Source organism: Cetorhinus maximus, chromosome 9 (genome assembly GCF_964194155.1).
Source record: "Cetorhinus maximus chromosome 9, sCetMax3.hap1.1, whole genome shotgun sequence".
NCBI lineage: Eukaryota > Metazoa > Chordata > Chondrichthyes > Lamniformes > Cetorhinidae > Cetorhinus > Cetorhinus maximus.
The window spans coordinates 118,090,746-118,108,168 of NC_135887.1; the positions used below are offsets into that span (position 1 = coordinate 118,090,746).

Consider the following 17,423-nt stretch of genomic DNA (forward strand, 5'->3'; position numbering starts at 1 on the left):
AAGAAGACAGAGAAAACGTTTCGAGTTCGTATGACTCTTCATCAGAACTGATCATCAGTTCTGATGAAGAGTCATTCGGACTCGAAACGTTAACTGTGTTCCTCTCCACAGATGCTGTCAGACCTGCTGAGTTTTTCCAGCTATTTTTGTTTTTGCTTCAGATTTCCAGCATCCACAGTATTTTGCTTTTATTAAATTTTTACTGTCTTTATTAATTTTGCAAAAAAGTGCATGCGCGAACTGCACACTAGGCCCGGCTCTCCCTCCTCCCCCCACCCACACAGGCAGCGCTCAGTGCTGCCGCTCACGATGCACACAGAGCGGGCCTTAATTGGCCCGCCAACATGAAATCGTGGAGCAGAGCCAATAGCGGGCGGTGGTCGGCTGCCCGACTGCCCCTGTCCACCCCCGCCGAGCACCCCCGCCAAGGGCAAAACCCTGCCCAATATCTTGTTCCAAGTGTAACAATTCTGAGCAAACTTGTTGATACAATCACCGCAACATTAGCTGCTTGAAAGTATGGGACAGGGATCTCTGCTAGTTTAATGAGTGAAGCCGTTGAATGCTGTTCCTCTGTCCGCCAATTGGATACCTGTCTTAAACCATTTATCTTAATGTTAATCCTTAAATTTATTTATTCTCTTGTCAATTTTAAGCTTCAGTGTTAGAGTGACATTGGACATTGAATACTGACTGCCCTCTCACCACTCCCTCTCTAGGTAAAGAATTTTTTCCTGAATTTCTTTATTGGATTTAGCAGTGACTATCTTATAGTTGTGATCCCTACTTCTGGTCTCCCCACAAGTGGAAACATCTTCATGCCTACCCTATCAAAACCCTTCAGAATTTTAAAGGCCTCTATTAGGCTGCCTGCTCAGCCAAATCTTTGTTTTAGAGAAAAGAGCCACAGCCTATTTATTCTTTCCTGAAAGCTATAACCGATCCTACAACTGCCCACTTATCCAGTTCTGTTGTAAATTGAGTATTATAATTAGCAGCTCTTACTTATGTGCCGGTCTCTTCATGTGCAATCCTCCACCTGTGCCAGGAACACGAACTCTTGAAATATCGTGTACAAAGTGATCAGAGTAATCAAGCTGGAGGTCTATATTATAAGTCTGATAGGAGGGAGCATGCAAAGCTAAGTATGATCCAAGATTCTAAGGAGTATTAAATTGGGGGACGTAAAAGGCTTAGTAACAGTGCCTAAAAATAAGATTGGCAAGAAATGCGTTCCTCTAGTGGGCACTGGGAATTCCTATCACACAAGGAATCATGACCCCGTGGATTCCTTGAAACGTGCACAGTAGCTACCTGTAAGGCACCAGTACAGCACTAGAGTCTGGTTGCCAATGTCCTGTTGTGCCTTCCGGCTGCTAATGTTGAAATGTTTGCCCACTGTTGTGTTTGATGAGAAGGGCTGCAACTCAAGGGCGATTCCTAGGGCACAGTGAAGGTTGGTGCGTTTTTCTGTGTGGTGTTAGAACTGTCTAAGCACAACAACAGAGCAAGGAGCTTTGCCAGGTTTCCTGGGCAATATTTATCTGTCGACGAATACCTAAAAACAGATGACCTGGTCATCATCACACTGCTCTTTGTGGGGTCTTGCTGTGCACAAATTGGCTGCTGAGTTTCCTACATTACGGTGTGACTACACTTCAAATGTAGCTCATTGGCTAAAAACAACAACTACAGCTTGCATTTGTATAGCAGCTTTAATGTAGAATAACATCTATAGGTGCTTCACAGGAGGGTTATCAAATAAAATTTGACACCGAGCTACATAAAGAGATATTAAGACAGCAGATCAAAAGCTTGGACAACCAGGTAAGTTTTAAGGAATGGCTTAAGGTAGGAGAGTGAGGTGGAAATGCAGAGAGGTTTAGGAAGGAAATGCCAGTGCTTCTGGCCTAGGCAGTTGAAGACACGGTCGCCAGTGGTTACAGATATAGGGAGGGGTGAGGCCATTGAAGTGAAAGGGCTCTGGAACGACCTGGGATTGTGAAATGGGTAACGTAAATGCAAGTTATTTCTTTCTGTGTACAGTCAGTAACTGTACTTACAAAGTGCTTTTATCACTAGGAAACACTTGAAGACATCGATAAGAATGAAGATGGATTTGTTGATGAGGATGAGTACATTGGTAAGGAATGATGCCTTTCGAATCACATGTTTTGACCCATTCATTATTTTCCGATTAGTTTCCGTGCAATCATTGGGAAATCTTTCCTGGATTGTTTCCCAATCTAACTGTAACATGACTGTAGCTCCTTGTGTGGGTGTCAAGTCCCCCTGGTGTAGCAGCAGTGCCCTCTGCAGTAATGGGGAGATGCCAGACTCAAGATTTAAAAGCTTCAAACTCTCTATGCTTCTACCTTTTCTTCAATGTCTGCACTCAAATCGGAGGGAGGGAAAGTTCAGCAGCCGACAGTGGGCAAAACGAACTGCGGGGAGACAAGGAGCTTTTTTTTAAACACAGTGACTTGTGATCTGGAATGCATTGCATGAAAGGGCGATGGAAGCAGATTCAGGAGTAGTTTCCAAAAGGAAATTGAATATATATCATCAAAAGGAAAGTTATTGCAGGGCTGTGAGGAAAGCAGGGAAGTGGGACTAAGCTCTTTCAAAAAAGCTGGCACAAGCACGATCAGCCAAACAACTTTCTTCACTGCTGCATCATTCTATATATTTTCCAGCACCATCATAAAAATGTAATCCTGAGACAGCCGTTAAATAAACAAGATGTACACGACTGAAATCAAACTGACTTACTAACTTTGATAGCTGTATCTTTATGAAATACAGGTAATAATCGCATGTTCGTACACATTGAAGGTATTTACTAAATAAAATTGAGGAATTTTTAATGTACAACAGCCTGTTCTTATAGATTGTTCAGTGTGATGTCATAGCCGATAGCTGACATGAATACAAATGCCTTTACACATAGATACAAGAATATTGTGCATTAGGAAGTAAATTATTAAGGACTGGTTCTGCATAATTCACCACCATTTGGTCATTTAAAGAAAGAACTGGCATTTATGGAGTGCCTTTCATGATTTCAGTGCCACACATTTTGAAGTATAATTACTGTCGTCATGGAGGAAATGTGGCAGCCAATTTGCTCACAGCAAGGTCTCACAAACAGCAAAGTGACAAAGACCAGATAATCTGCTTTAATAATATTGATTGAAGGATAAATGCAAATATATTTTAATTTTATATAAATTTAAATAAATGAAAAATTAATTAATTTGACTTTTGGATCTACCTACGAGTCTTTCAGTTACGCTGGTGATGGTCCTCAGTTGCAGTTTTGCAGTGCCATATTGCTCTTTGAGCAGCCTCGAGCATTATCAGAGCATTGGACTTCGACCACGATAGCGTTATTGAGATCTTTAGGGCCAAATCTTGCTGGAGTGGGGCATCTCACAGCGTTCAGAATTAGTTAGGCTTTTTAACTCATCTTTCAGCTCAAATATAATTTGTGTCATAATTTGCTGGAAATGCAAACTGATAACTGGACATCTGGGATCTCAGTGAACAACAGTCTATCTCCTTAACCAATGAGATTTAAGGATTGAAGAGAAACTGAGGAACAATGGTGAAGGAATTTGGGTGAATTAGAGCCAAATAAAGTCCAGAAAGAGACATAAACAGAGAGAAACAAAGATTGGATTAAGAGAGAGAGGGTAAAAAATATAGAAACTTAAAGTGAGCAAAAACAGTAAAAAGTTCAGTTTCATGTTTTTATATCTCTTGACAACAATTTACTATTTGCAGGAATGAGATTTAACAGTTTACATCATTCCCTTTTTGGGCTAGAGAGCTTGATTGCTATTCATTAACATTTATCGTGTTGTTAAAAGGGTTGTAATTATGAGCCTTGCATTTTGTGGTGAGTCTAATGGAGCAATAATGTGCAAATCCAGCAAGATCTTAAAAATAATGGGGAGACAGAGGTGAGATGCTATTTGTGGGAAGCAAATGGTGGTGGAGTGGCGTAAATTGAACAGCAAGTTCTGAGATTCACAATTCACGGCGTATCTCTTGAACCCCTGAACTTGCTGGGCAATTTGCACATTAATAATGGCGTGCATTGCTTCTACGCTATTATTTTTACAGGAAGATTTGGCGCATTGTTTTTGGTGGGATTTGGACCCATGAATTCCCTGGAGGGCACCTGTTGGCAGCATTGACTGGATTATCTGTGTGAGGCGGGCAACGGTGACTGTAACACAGTAAGATAGGCACTAACAATAACATGGATTTCACATTGGTCAGCAATTTACCTATTAATTAACTATGAGCATCTCTAAATAACAAAGAGTACCTAAAAGTAATTCTTTCACTAGTTGCACAGCTTTGTACATGATCTAACTAGTCTGATAAAATAGACCAAGATCTCAAATCCTTTCATGTAACAAAAACAGTAAGTACAGTTTCAACAACAACCTGCATTTATACCTTTAACATAGCAAACCATCCCAAGACACTTCACAGAAGTGTTATCAAACAAAATTGGGCACTGGACCACGTAAAGAGATATTGGGTCAGGTGGCCAAGAGCTTTGCCTAAGTGGCAGGTTTTAAAGAGTGTTTTAAAGGATTAAAGAGAGGCTTAGGGAGGGAATTCCAAATGTTCAGGCTTTCGCAGCTGAAGGCATAGCCGCCATTGGTGGAGCAATGAAAATTGGGGATGTGCAAGACACCAAAATTGCAGGAGTGCCAAGATCTTAGAGGGTTGTATGGCCAGAGGAGGCTGCAGATATAGCCAGGTTAAGGAGGGATTTGAAAAGTAGGATGTGAATTTTAAAATTGAAGTGTTGATGCATCAGGACTCAATGCAGATTAGTGAGCCCAGCGACGATATGTGAATAGGACTCGGTGCGAGTTAAGAGTAGACAGTGATTTCACATTAATTAATTTCACTGTAATTAAATTCCATTCAGAGCCATTAGCTACCTGTAATTGCTCAGTAGTTGTCACCAGGTGCTGATATGTGAACAGTGGTGGCTGCTTTCTATGTATGAGTGCACAGGCTGCCTTCACATCACATACGTACTGAACACATTAAACACATGTGGCAAAATTAACAAACCTAATGGTCCACATCAATTAAAATTATTTTTACAATGTAAAAATGCTTGATTTTAATTAATGGAACAAATTAGGGGGAAAATCTATCCTGAGGCATTTTTCCTCCTTCCTAAGGTAGACAAAAATATTGGATAGATTTGTGCTATATGTATCTGAACAGTACACCACTAATTTCAATGCACTCCTAGCTGATGTTCTACCCTCCGTAAAGTTGAGATCATTCCAAAATTCTAATGCCTGCGTCCTAATGTCCTGTTCACTCGTCACTCCTGTGCTCGCTGACCTAGATTGGCTCTGCACAATAAATCCCCCTATTTTAAAATTCTCATGCTTGTCTTCAAGTCCTTCTAAGGCCTTGCCCCTCCCTATCTTTGTCATCTTCTCCAGCTCCACACCCTCCAAGGTCGCTTCGCTTGCCTAATTCTGGCCTCTTGAGGATCCCTGATTTTCATCGCTCCACCTTCAGCTGCCTGGGTCCTAAACTCTGGAGTTCCCTCCCTATACTACTTTGCCCCTCCACCTCACTTTCCTCCTTTAAGACCTCCTTATGCCCGCCACTTTGACAAAGCTTTTGGTCATCTGGCCTAATATCTCCTTATGAGGTTCAGTGTCAGGTTTTGCTTTATAAGAGCGCCCTGAGACATTTTATTATGTCAAAGGCACTATATAAATGCAAGTTGTTTTTGTTTGGTAGCCTTTCCTAGCTAACACCGAGTGCTAACTTGCTCATGCCACATTCGGGAACACCAGTGAACTGTAAATAAACAAGACACTCAGTTAATTTCACCTATCTTTTTATAAATGATGGTCTAAATCTTCCAGTCTCCGGATCTTTGAGACTGGATGTATGACTGAAGATGCGCTTCGGGACCCTGCGGTTGTCCTGACGCACTGATCTCGTGGGAATGCCCAGGAAGTTTGAACTTCTTATGGGCAATTCCCCCACTCTCCTGGACCCTCCGCAAATGTCTCTGACACTTAAGGCCATGGACTTCGGACAGTTTGACGTACCTACCTGAATAGTTACCAGGAAATGTTAGACAGATTAAAACCTAGTCTAACTCCTGGGTAGCTTCAGAACTGACCCCCCACCCCACAATCAAACCCCCGACTATCTGTCCTGTGCCCCTTGACTACCCCTCAGGACCCTCCCAACTACCTCGCTGATCTGACCTGACTACCCTCTGGTCTGACCTGATTACCTCCCCCTCCCCCAACCTGACTAGCCCTCCCGACCTGACCCGACTACCTCCTCACCCACCTTACCCACCTCACCCACCTACTCACCCTACCACTCTACCCATTCACTCACTCATTCACTAACATTCAAAGGCTGGAAATTTAAACTTACCATATGAGCTAGTGCAATAATAAGGTGGCATGTCCTGTCTTCCCCTAACTCTTCTCTGCTTTGATAGACACTGCACTGCATTTCTGGAAAAGCTGAGCTCAATAGTCCTGGAAGAAATGCAGAGCAGTATCAAGTAAGGGGAATTTTCGAATGGGGCAGCAATCCGACTTTGATTACTGCTCCTCGGAAGATCCGGGCCACCTTGAATGAAGAATAAAACCAGCTTCCACCCAATTCCATCAGTATCTCAATGGGCAGGTTAGATTAGAATTGCCCTCTACAGTTAGCCCCTTCAAGGACTGATATTCATTGTATTTTTCTCCTCACAGTTTTAATTGGTCATAGAATCTGCAGTATTTTGGGGAATAAACTATAATGCAGTCCAACTGCATCGCTACTTGAGAGTGAACATCACAGAGTGAAAACCATTCTATTTAGCACAAAAGTGATATGTGTTGTAGTATTGTCAGGTGAGAGTTAAAGTTGTCACACATAGGAAAAGAGGATGAAAATGCCAAAAGTAAACTGCCTTTGTTTTCAGAGGTGTGGGGTATGCTTTTATTTATTATGAAAACCATTGGTAAAGCCTCGTTGGGGCTTTTGGAGTGTAATAGTTTCGCAGCTGCTGATAATTACAAAATAAAAGCGATTCATGCCATTCATGATGCCATGTTTAGTTACTGTCAGCTTCCCGATTCTGTCGCCTTGGTTTTGCTGTGGGCTTAAATGATGCTGCGACATTTTGGCTAACACCATCAATATCACACAGCAATAGTTTTCATTTATATAGCATCTTTAACATTGTAAAGCATCCAAAGGTACGACACAGGAGTATTATCAAACACATTTTGACATTGAGCCGCGAAAAGAAATATTAGGACTGTTGTGCAAGAGGCCAGAGTTAAAGAAGTGCAGGGATCCTGGAGGGTTGTAGGGATGTAAGAGATTGCAGAGATAGAGAGAGGGCAAAGCCATGGGGGGATTTAAATGTGAGGATGAAAGTTATAAAGTTGAGGTGTTGATGGATAATGAGCCAACATAGGTCAGCAAGGACGGGGGTCACGTGTAAATGGGATTTGGTGCGAGTTAGGGTGCCACACTCTGTTAAAAACTTCTCCTGCTTGCACTTGCTCTGAGATTAGCGGTGCAAGGATTCATGGGGTCAGTCAGACTCATTTTCTTGCTCTACTTTTAGCTGATATGTATGCACAAGAAGAAGGTGTCACTGAGCCCGAATGGGTCAAGACTGAGCGGGAGCAGTTTACCGATTTCCGCGACTTAAACAAGGATGGAAAGATGGACAAGAATGAAATCAAACACTGGATCCTCCCGGAGGATTACGACCATGCACAGGCTGAAGCCAGGCATCTTGTCTACGAGTCTGACAAGAATGGGGTGAGTAAGAATACATTCCTGTAAGACTGGAGAGGTTCTATATGTAGAGTAATAGATTTTATGATGCAGAAGAAAGCCATTTGGCCCATCATGTCTGTGCTAGCTCTTTGAAAGAGTTGTCCAATTTAATCCCACATCCCAGCTTGTGTCCCATTTTCTTGCAAATTAGCCTTCAAGTACACATACAGTTGTCCTTTGAAAGTTAACAGCTAAGTTCTAGACCTTAACGACCCCTTGTGTGCAAAAAATTTCCTCATTTTCCCTGTAGTTCTTTTGGCAGGCATTTTTAATCTATGACATCTGATTACAAACCCACTTGTGAAGAAAGTAGTTTTTTCCCCATTTGCTCTATCAAAACCCCTCAACATTTTGAACACCTCTATCAGATCTCCCTTTCACCTTATCTGCTTTAAGCAGATCAATGCCCTTTCTCCAATTGCTCTACATAACTGAAGTTCCACATCCCTGGTATCATTCTGGTAAGCCTCCTCTGACCCCTTTCCAAGGCCATGACAGATTTACTAAAGTGTGTTGCTCAGGATTGCACAAAACACCCCAACTGAGGCCGAACCGGTGATTAGCAAGGTTAACATGACTTCCTTGTTTTTCTATTCAATACGTTATGGACAGAGTTTATGTTTTTTTATTGTGCGCGATACAAGTTTTTTTTAATGTGTGCGCTTAGTGTGAATTCTTACCCTCAGGGTGGTTTATCCCAATTTAAATAAGTTTCAGCAGCAAGCTTTTGTGAATTTAAAAATAAAGAGGATTATTTATTATCACATTGTTGCCTCAGAGGTTTTTACTGCAACATCTTGCACATATGGGGCAGAATTTTCCGGTCGGTGTGTGGAGGCGGGCCCAACATGCCGACACATAAAATGACACGCGATGACATCGGGAGTGCGTCCCAATGTCACCGTGCTCAGTCGCAATGTTTCGTTTGTTGGGCATGTGCCGGAGTCGGCTGCGCACCCGCCGATATGTAAACGGCCTATTAAAGCCATTAAGGATCTAATTAAAGTTATTCTAAACGCTGCCCATCCAACCTTAAAGGTTGGCGGGCAGACAAAAAGGCCAAGCCACCTTTGCATTTTTAGGAAATCTCATCCACGAGCGGGATGAGGTTTCCTAAAGGGTTTATTAAATAAATTTTTAAATTTTCATAAATTTAAAAACATGTCCCAACTCATGTGACACAGTCACACAAGGAGACATGTTTAAATAAATTTTTACACCTTTTTATTTAATAATTTCATTATCAATTCAATCTCCCTGAGGCAGCTTCATGAAAGAGCGCTAGCCCCGACTCTCCCTCTTTCCCCCGCCCACACAGGTAGTGCTGAGTGTTACCAGCGGCATATTACGCTGGGCGGGCCTTAATTGGCCTGCTTGCATAAAATGGCGGCGCAGAGCCGATTGCTGGCGGCAATCAGCTCCATGCCCGCCCCCACTGAGCTTACCCGCCATATGAAAAATCCTGCCCACTATCACACACACACAGAATAGATACTGATGAGGAATAATCAGTACAATTACAAGTCGAAATTATTTCAGTCTCTTTCATAGCAGGCCTGCAGTTTCATAACTGAATTGATGTTGTAGCTGGAGTGGACGTCGGATAAGAACAGAGGATTCTTACTAAGCTGCGAGGTTTCTTGTAGTTGAATTGCCAGGCAGTCGGCTCGTGGGTGAACTGGTTGTTGGGGGCAGGGAGAGATTCCTTCTCCCTCTTTCAAGGCATAAGGTTTTACCTTGGCTATGTTGTCTTACAGCTGGTTTGATGGCTTTCGGATGGAATCCCTCATGATGTTTCTCTGATCCGAACAGCTTCTGCTGTAACTTTTAAAAGCAGGTACAAACTATTCAAGTCCAAAGACCTTTCCCAAATAAGGTAGCGGGTTGGGCCGATACACATCCTTTGTTGTGGCCTTTCACATTTTGAGTGTTTTAAGATGAGGAAGAATCACAATACAATGAAAGGTCAATGAGACTCATTTCATATTTGTCTAACAACCATTGAGTTTTGCCATCTCTGTTGTCCATGGTGCGGCAGGAAGAAGAATCAGCTGGTATAGTAGTCCTGGTTGTTTACAGTTCATCCTTAACAAAAGGACTTGTGAGTTTCACAAGTGACTGGGATTGGTCATATTTTACTGATATATTTGCTTGAGATTCAGGTCTTATCTGGAGCTGACATTGCCAAGGTCACATGAGGTGTTTTTTTTCAGACCTTAAAAATCTTAAAAACTGTTGTGTCCAGTGGAACCCAAGAGCTCTCATCCAGGATGTGCCATAGGAATAGTCACCGAAACTTGCACTCTCTTGGTCTCCACAAAGATAAAAGATTGCATTTGCATAACACCTTTTCACAACCTCAAGGATGTCCCAGTGAGCTCACAGCTGTTGAAGTACCTCTGTAGTGTAGTCACTGTTGTAATGTAGGAAACACAACAGCCAATTTGTGCACAGCATGCTCCCACAAACACAGTGTGATCATCTATGTTGGTTGAGGGATAAATTTTGGCCAGGCCACCAAGGGATAACTCTCCTGTTCTTCGAATAGTGACTATGGGATCCTTTACGGCAGACATAGCCCTGGATCAATGCCTCATCTGAACAGTGGCACCCTCTGACAGTGCAGAATTCCTTCAGTAGAGCACTGGAGAGCCAGCTAGATTTGGTGCTCAAGCCTCTGGAGTGGGGCTTAAAATTTTAACTCAAGAGGCAAGAGTGCTAATAACTGACCCAAGGTTAAATTTCTAACCTAAATTCCTGACAACCCAAATGTAAACTTTCCAAAATTCAGTGAGGCTGTTTACTGGGAATACCCAGAAATATGTGTCTTTCCCTGACCCCTTGTAAATGTCACCAGGTTCACCCTTCAAGATTCCACAGATGTTCTAAGTGTAGATATTGATGCAATAAAAAGGCAGCTTAAAGATAGCAACTTTTGCAGGTGGAATTGGGGGAAAAAAACCCAATAGTGTAGTTTCTATAGCTTGTTTATTAATTAACACGACTATTCCCTGTCAGAATAGAGATGATTGGGTAATCCCCCTGTCAATCATGCTTGGAGTCTGCATTGCTGTAAGTGACTATGGTAGATTTTAAGCAAATAATTTATATTGTGTAACTATCCTCCACTCACAGCATTTTACTGGAGAAATATTCAATTTGCAAAATGTACCTGTCCTCCACTGACTGCATTTTTCTGGATAAATCACCCTGCTCCTTTTGGGAGAAGTTGGTGCAGTTTCAGTCACAAGTTCAGTTTGTCGTAGACTCGGCTTAAATAGTCTCTGCAAATAGACTTTGTTTGCTTTGCGTTTTCTGACCTTGCAGAAATTCACTTCCTTCAGAGAGGTCATCGTCACATACCAACAGCAGGACGGATCTCTGCCATGGCAATCACCATTGCCAAGAAAAAGTAAATATAAATAAAATGACCACTACCAATTCCAGTCTGCATTATACAATGCCAATGGATACCCTTCAATGATCAATAGGATATAATCAAATCAAAGGGATTCCTTCAATTTGACTGATGCCTGATATACGCTCCTGGATGACCCATCAGAATACATTGTAATTCAATGCATATAATGCTCACTGTTTTACTGGATGCCCATTTGCACGTTATATAGAATGATCTAGAACAAGAAGAAACCATTGAACCCATTGTCCCTGTGCCAGCTCTTTGAAAGAGCAATCCAATTAGTCCCAGTTCCCCTGTTCTTTCCCATAGCCCTGCATTTTTTTTTTGTTTTTTAAGTATATATCCAATTCCTCTTTTGAAAGTTACTATTGAAATTGCTTCCATCACCCTTTCTGGCAGCACATTCCAGATCATAACAACTTGCTGAGTGAAAATATTACATCTCACCTTCCTTCTGATTCTTTTGTCAATAATCTTCATTTCTGTGTCCTCTGATTACCAACCGTCCTGCCACTGGAAAGAGTTTTTTCCGATCTACTTTACCAAAATCCTTCAATTTTGAACACCTCTATTAAATCTCCCTTTAACCTGTTTTGCTCTACTCTAAAGAGAGCAACCTCGGTTTGTCGAGCTTCTCCACATGATTGAGTTTCCCCATCTCTACATTACAGTACGTGTAATTAAAATGTGCATGACTTATATAAAAATAATTGTATGCCATCAACTTGATCAAAGAATCATAGAATTTTACAGACCTGAAAATGCCCATTCAACCCATTGGACCTGTGCTGGCTCTTTCAAAGATCTGTCCAATTTAGTCCCAGGTTTTCCCTTGCCCTGCAAATTTATTCGCTTCAAGTATATGTACAATTGCCCGTTGAAAGTTCCTGTGTTATCTGTTTCAACCATATCTTCAGGTAATGCTTTCATAATAATCAGATATTGATAGGCTAGAACTTGCTCCATTTTTTGTCCCAACACATTTAAATATCCTGTATTTCATTCTTTTAATAGGATAAAAGATTATCAAAACAAGAGATCCTAGACAATTGGAATATGTTCGTTGGCAGCCAGGCCACCAACTATGGAGAAGATCTGACTCGAAACCACATTGAATTGTGATACCAACAAAGGAAACTATAGCTGACAATGTGACAATTCTCCTCCAATTTATGAACACTCATCTGTTTCTGTTGAAGACACAGGAGCGGATTAACAGGCTGCAAGTACTTGCCATATGTAAAGTGACTGAAAGTTCAATCTCACTCTCTTAATGTAGTCCAATCTGTTCCTCAATAACTCAAGGGGCCACCTTTGCCCAGATCTTTGTTTACACCAATGATGAGGCAGCGCTAATCCATGTGTATTGGACAAAAGACTTTATTTCAATAGACTTGTACAGTTTAAAATGTTGGGAGCATTGAGCACATTCAGTTTTTTTCCCTTCACATGGGATGTAAGATGTCAGATCATTTCCACCCCATTATATAGTCTTTTGTCATGAGTAATGAAACACCAGCAAGATCTTCCACTAGGACAGCCAAGAGTTATCTGGCTGGGTTCTGAATTGTACTACATGCGGTTCCATTTTGTGAGCATGGCTTACAAAAGATAACATATTCATTTGATTTAAATGCTTCCAGTCTTTGTTTCCTCCCAAACCTGTGACCTCCACCACTTAGAAGGACAAGGTCGCAGATACTAGGGAACACCATCACCTGCGAGCTCTCCTCCAAGTCACACACCATCCTGACTTGGAATATATCGCTATTTCTTTAAGGTCGCTGGGTCAGAATCCTGGGTCTCCAACCCTAATAGCACCATGTAGCTATACCACACATAATGCAGAGTTTCAAGGAGGTGGCTCACCATCGCCATATCAAGTGCAATTAGGGATGGGCAATAAATATTGGTCTTGCCAACAATACCTAAATCTTGAGAATGAATTATTAAAAATTCTGCAATCTCTCTTTTCAAATGGCACTAACTTTTCATTGCATCTCACTTTTTGGTACTGTTTGATGTAAGTGTGTGAAATAATTGAACCACTTCACACATTGACCTCATTTACATGAAGTCCTTGTGTGGATTTCCAGGTGACCTAGGTGTGTTGAATTGGTTTGTTCTGAATGATGCAATACTTCATTTGCTGTTGGGTTACCTGAACAGATGACTAGGGGACAAAACCTGAAAAGGAGGGACAAGTGGAAAATCAGTGAATAGAAACTGACTGCCTGGGGTTTACAAGGTAGCCGCAAATCATATAAATTAGTTTCTGAGATGACAGCAAGATTTGCTGGGTTATTTGTTAGTTATTGGGTTTTTCTGCACATTTCAGATTTGGTCATTCCCTGTAGATTGGTTGACAAATGTTGTTAAGTGTTGAAGCCACAGCAACAACAACTTGCATTTATACAGCACCTTTAACATAGTGAAACATCCTTTAGGCACTCCTCAGAAATGTAACCATATAAAATTTTGACACTGAACTGTGTGAGATATTGTGACAGGTGACAAAAAGGGTGGTGAAAAAAGGAAAAAGGTAAGTGTTAAGGAGCAACTAGAGAGTTGGAGAGGTTTAAGGAGGGAATTCCGAAGTTTAGGGCCTAGGCAGCTGAGGGTACTGCTGCTAGTGGTGGAGTGATTAAAATAGGGGATGTGCAAGAGGCTAGAATTGGAGGAGTACAGAGATTGCAGAGGGCTGTAGAGCTGGTGGAGGTTACAGAGATAAGGAGGGGTGAGGACATAGATGGATTTGAACAGAAGGATGAGAATTTTAAAATTAAGGCATTGTTGGACTGGGAGCCAACTTCAGTCAATGAACAAAAAGGCATGAATGAGGGTTTTAGCAGCAGATGAGCTGAAGGAGGTGTGGAGACTGGTGATGTTACAGAGGTGGAAGTGGTGGGGGGAAGCTTATTTCAACTTCAAATAGGAATTCTGATTGTGTAAAGCCTGGTTCAGCCTCAAACAGTTGCCCAGGAAATGAATTGGGTGGCTCGGGAACAGTTTATGGTGCGGTCCATGGACAATGGCTTCAATTTTTCTGATATTTAGTTGAAGGTAATTTCTGCTCAACCAGCACTGGATCTCAGCCAAGCAGTCTGACAAATCAAAGATGGTACAAGTCAGGAGAGGTGGGGATGAGGTAGACCTGGGTGTGATAAGTGAACATGTGGAACCTGATATGTTTTTCATGTTATGTAGGGTCAGTATGTAGATGAGAAATAGGAATGGCACCAAGGATAGATCTTTGGGGGACTCCAGAAGTAACGGTGCAGGAGGGGGAAGAGATTGCATGTGATTCTCTGGCTACAACTGGATAGATAGGCAACACACTGTCACATGTGCAGAAGGAATTACTCCAGGTACGCATGGTGTGATGCATTTATATCATAAAGCAATTGATTAGCATGCTAGAATCTTTTGATCTGTTGTGTCTGATTGTGTTCACCATTTGTACAAATAGTATCATTTGATGGTACTACTATCAGAGTGATAGTCAAATAATATGCCAGCACTTCCATTTCAGACTTTTTTGTGAGTGTGTGTGTGTGTGTGTGTGCATGTATATAGGCATATTCTTTAATGAAGAATTTAATTTTGTGCAATTTAGAGTTGTACCCAGCATAGTTCAATGATGCGGTCTGACCTGCTGTTGTCATGGTGCATTGCTAACATTACTTGTGGTGCTGAGCAATGTGTGATGATGCGTAGGGACCACTTTGTGTGAACTAAAAACACACATGGCTCAATCCCAGTTCCTCTTCCCCTTTTCAAGTCAGAAGTGGATGCTGCTTGGTTGGAGGATCACCCGCGCCTGCCATCTAAATTCTCCAGGACAAAGGTTAGCAATGATTCTAGTGAACAACAGCAACACTAGTTTGTCATATTCTTATTCTTACATTCTTAATGTTAGCTTGCATTTATATAGCACTTTTAAGGTAGTAAAACGTCCCAAAGCGCTTCACCACGAGTGTGATCAAAAATAATTTGACACAGTGTCACAGAAGGAAACGTAAGGGCAGGTGGCTAAAAAAAACTTGTCTAAAAAGGTTTTAGGCGCATCTTAAAAGAGGAAAGATAGGGAGGTGATTTAGGGACGGAATGCCAGAGCTTAGGGCCCAGACAGTTGAAAATAGCAGTGAAGCATTAAAATCATAAAGCCCAAGGATTTAGAATTGGAGGGCCGCCAAGATTTGGAGGATTGCAGCACTGGAGAATAGGGAGGGGTAATGCCATAGAGTGATTTAAATACAACAATGTGAATTTTTAAAATCCAAATGTTGTCAGACTAGGAGCCGATGTAGCCCAGCGAGCACAAGGGTAATGGATGAATGGGCCTTGATGCAATTTAGGATATAGGCAACAGAGCTTTGGATGAACTAAATGGCACTTAATATGAAGCAGAGCAAATGAAGGAACTTAAAGGATGTCTTGAATGGTCTTAAAGCTGCCAGGCTGGATTTGAAGCAGTGTGTTCTTCCAAAACCCCACCAAATGTATATCACAAGAAAAACAAGGGAGCCAATTAGAATTCCCACAATGGATTTTCAGGCATGGGATGCTTTTTAAGTAGCTATTGTGCAGAGACAGCAGCATCACTTATGAGGGAATTGCATTAGTATTTGAAAAGGTAGAATGTTAAAGGATATAGGGCAGAGGCAGGGAAATGAGATTAGAGTGGATATTCAGCTAAAGAGCTAGCACAGGTGCAATGGGCAAATGACCACCATCTGCACTACAATTTTTATGATTTTGCTCATCCCAAACGAACATTTACAAGTCTTAATGCTACTCTAACATTTCAAATGTATTGTACAAATAGTATTTATAGACCAGAAGAATGCAAAATGTTTTTCAAAGAGTTGCTTTCAAAGATGCTATCAGCAAAATGTTACCATTCAGATGATCATTAAAATAAAACACTTTGATATAATGTTTCTGGAATTCAATGTCTTTAAACAAAACTAAATCTCATTGTGGCTACAATTTGACAGTTGAATTTTCGTTGTAAATATACTTATTAAGGTTGATGATTAGTGCTTTAATGAGGTTATGTCAAACCGCTAATGGACAGTCAAGAGTTTTGTTTTATTCATTCATGGCATGTTGACATTGCTGGCAAGGCCAACATTTGTTGCCCATCCCTCACAAACAGTTAAGAGTCAACCAAATTGCAGTGGGTCTGGAGGCACATTTGGCCAGACCAGGTAAGGGGAGCAGATTTGCTTCCCTAAAGGATATTAGTAAATCAGATGGGCTTTAACCGTAGTTTCCTAGTTACCATTACTGAGACTAGCTTTCAATTCCATTTTTTTTTTAATTAATTGATTTTAAATTCCACTGACTGCCATGGTGGGATTTGAATCTATGCCCCTAGAGTGTTAGCCTGGGCCTCTGGATTACTAGTCCAGCTACATTACCACACCCCATTGCTTTTCACAGCTTACAGAGTTAGGTTGCAATGTAGGATCCTGAGGCTCCTCATTTGAACATCATATGTAAAATATTTCATTAATAAAAGGAACCTATCACTTAAGTTATTCAATAATGTTTCTTTTATCAGCAGGGCATCATAAAATACAGGGCTGTTGCCACCAGGTGAGGAGGGGTAGGATGGTTCCCCTCTTTTCCTACTCCTCGTTTGACCGCAACAGGGTTTTTCTTTTGTAAAAAAAGGATATGTTTGCCAATTTAGTGCATGTCTAACTGTTTATGTGCCGGGGCTATAAAATACACAAAACAGACAGGTTTCCTTGAGATTTTAAAAAGAAATAGTATTTATTGTATTTAACCTAGTCTAAGTAATATAATAAGAAAATGCTCTGACTTTCACACACATGCACACTCGAAGCTCACACACACGCAAATAGATTACAGAGTGGGGAGGATAGATTAAGTGATTTAGTGTCCATTAAAACTAAAGGGGTATATGGCTCTTGAAGGCTGGTGACTCAGTGGGCTTCAGGCTGAACTCGGTGGTCCTGCTGCTTTAGGCATCAAGGTGGTTTAAATATGTAGACAGGTAATTTATCTGTCTTTCCAGAGACAGCAGCACTGGGTTTAAGTTCTTTTTTAAAAACCTTTGTATGAGATTTGACCTGAATAGTCAAAATCAGCAAACAGGGTTTAA

At 41.3% G+C, this 17,423-nt stretch overlaps 1 protein-coding gene across 3 annotated transcripts in view; it reads left to right on the forward strand.

The window, feature by feature from the left end:
- Window positions 1-15,258, forward strand: part of rcn1 (reticulocalbin 1, EF-hand calcium binding domain) — a 47,419-nt gene extending 32,161 nt beyond the window's left edge. Inside the window, exons 4-7 of one of the 3 annotated variants that reach the window (XR_013577592.1) lie at window positions 2,083-2,143; window positions 7,649-7,848; window positions 9,624-9,703; window positions 12,302-15,258. Coding sequence is in view for 2 of the 3 variants with exons in the window: in XM_078549432.1 (XP_078405558.1) it covers window positions 2,083-2,143; window positions 7,649-7,848; window positions 12,302-12,409 (369 nt within the window). In the remaining variant the exon portion in view is untranslated. Of the gene's footprint in view, window positions 1-2,082; window positions 2,144-7,648; window positions 7,849-9,623; window positions 9,705-12,301 lie in introns of those variants that run through there. The other 2 variants (XM_078549432.1, XM_078549433.1) reach the window with 2 other exon arrangements.
- The last annotated feature ends 2,165 nt before the right edge of the window (window positions 15,259-17,423 follow it).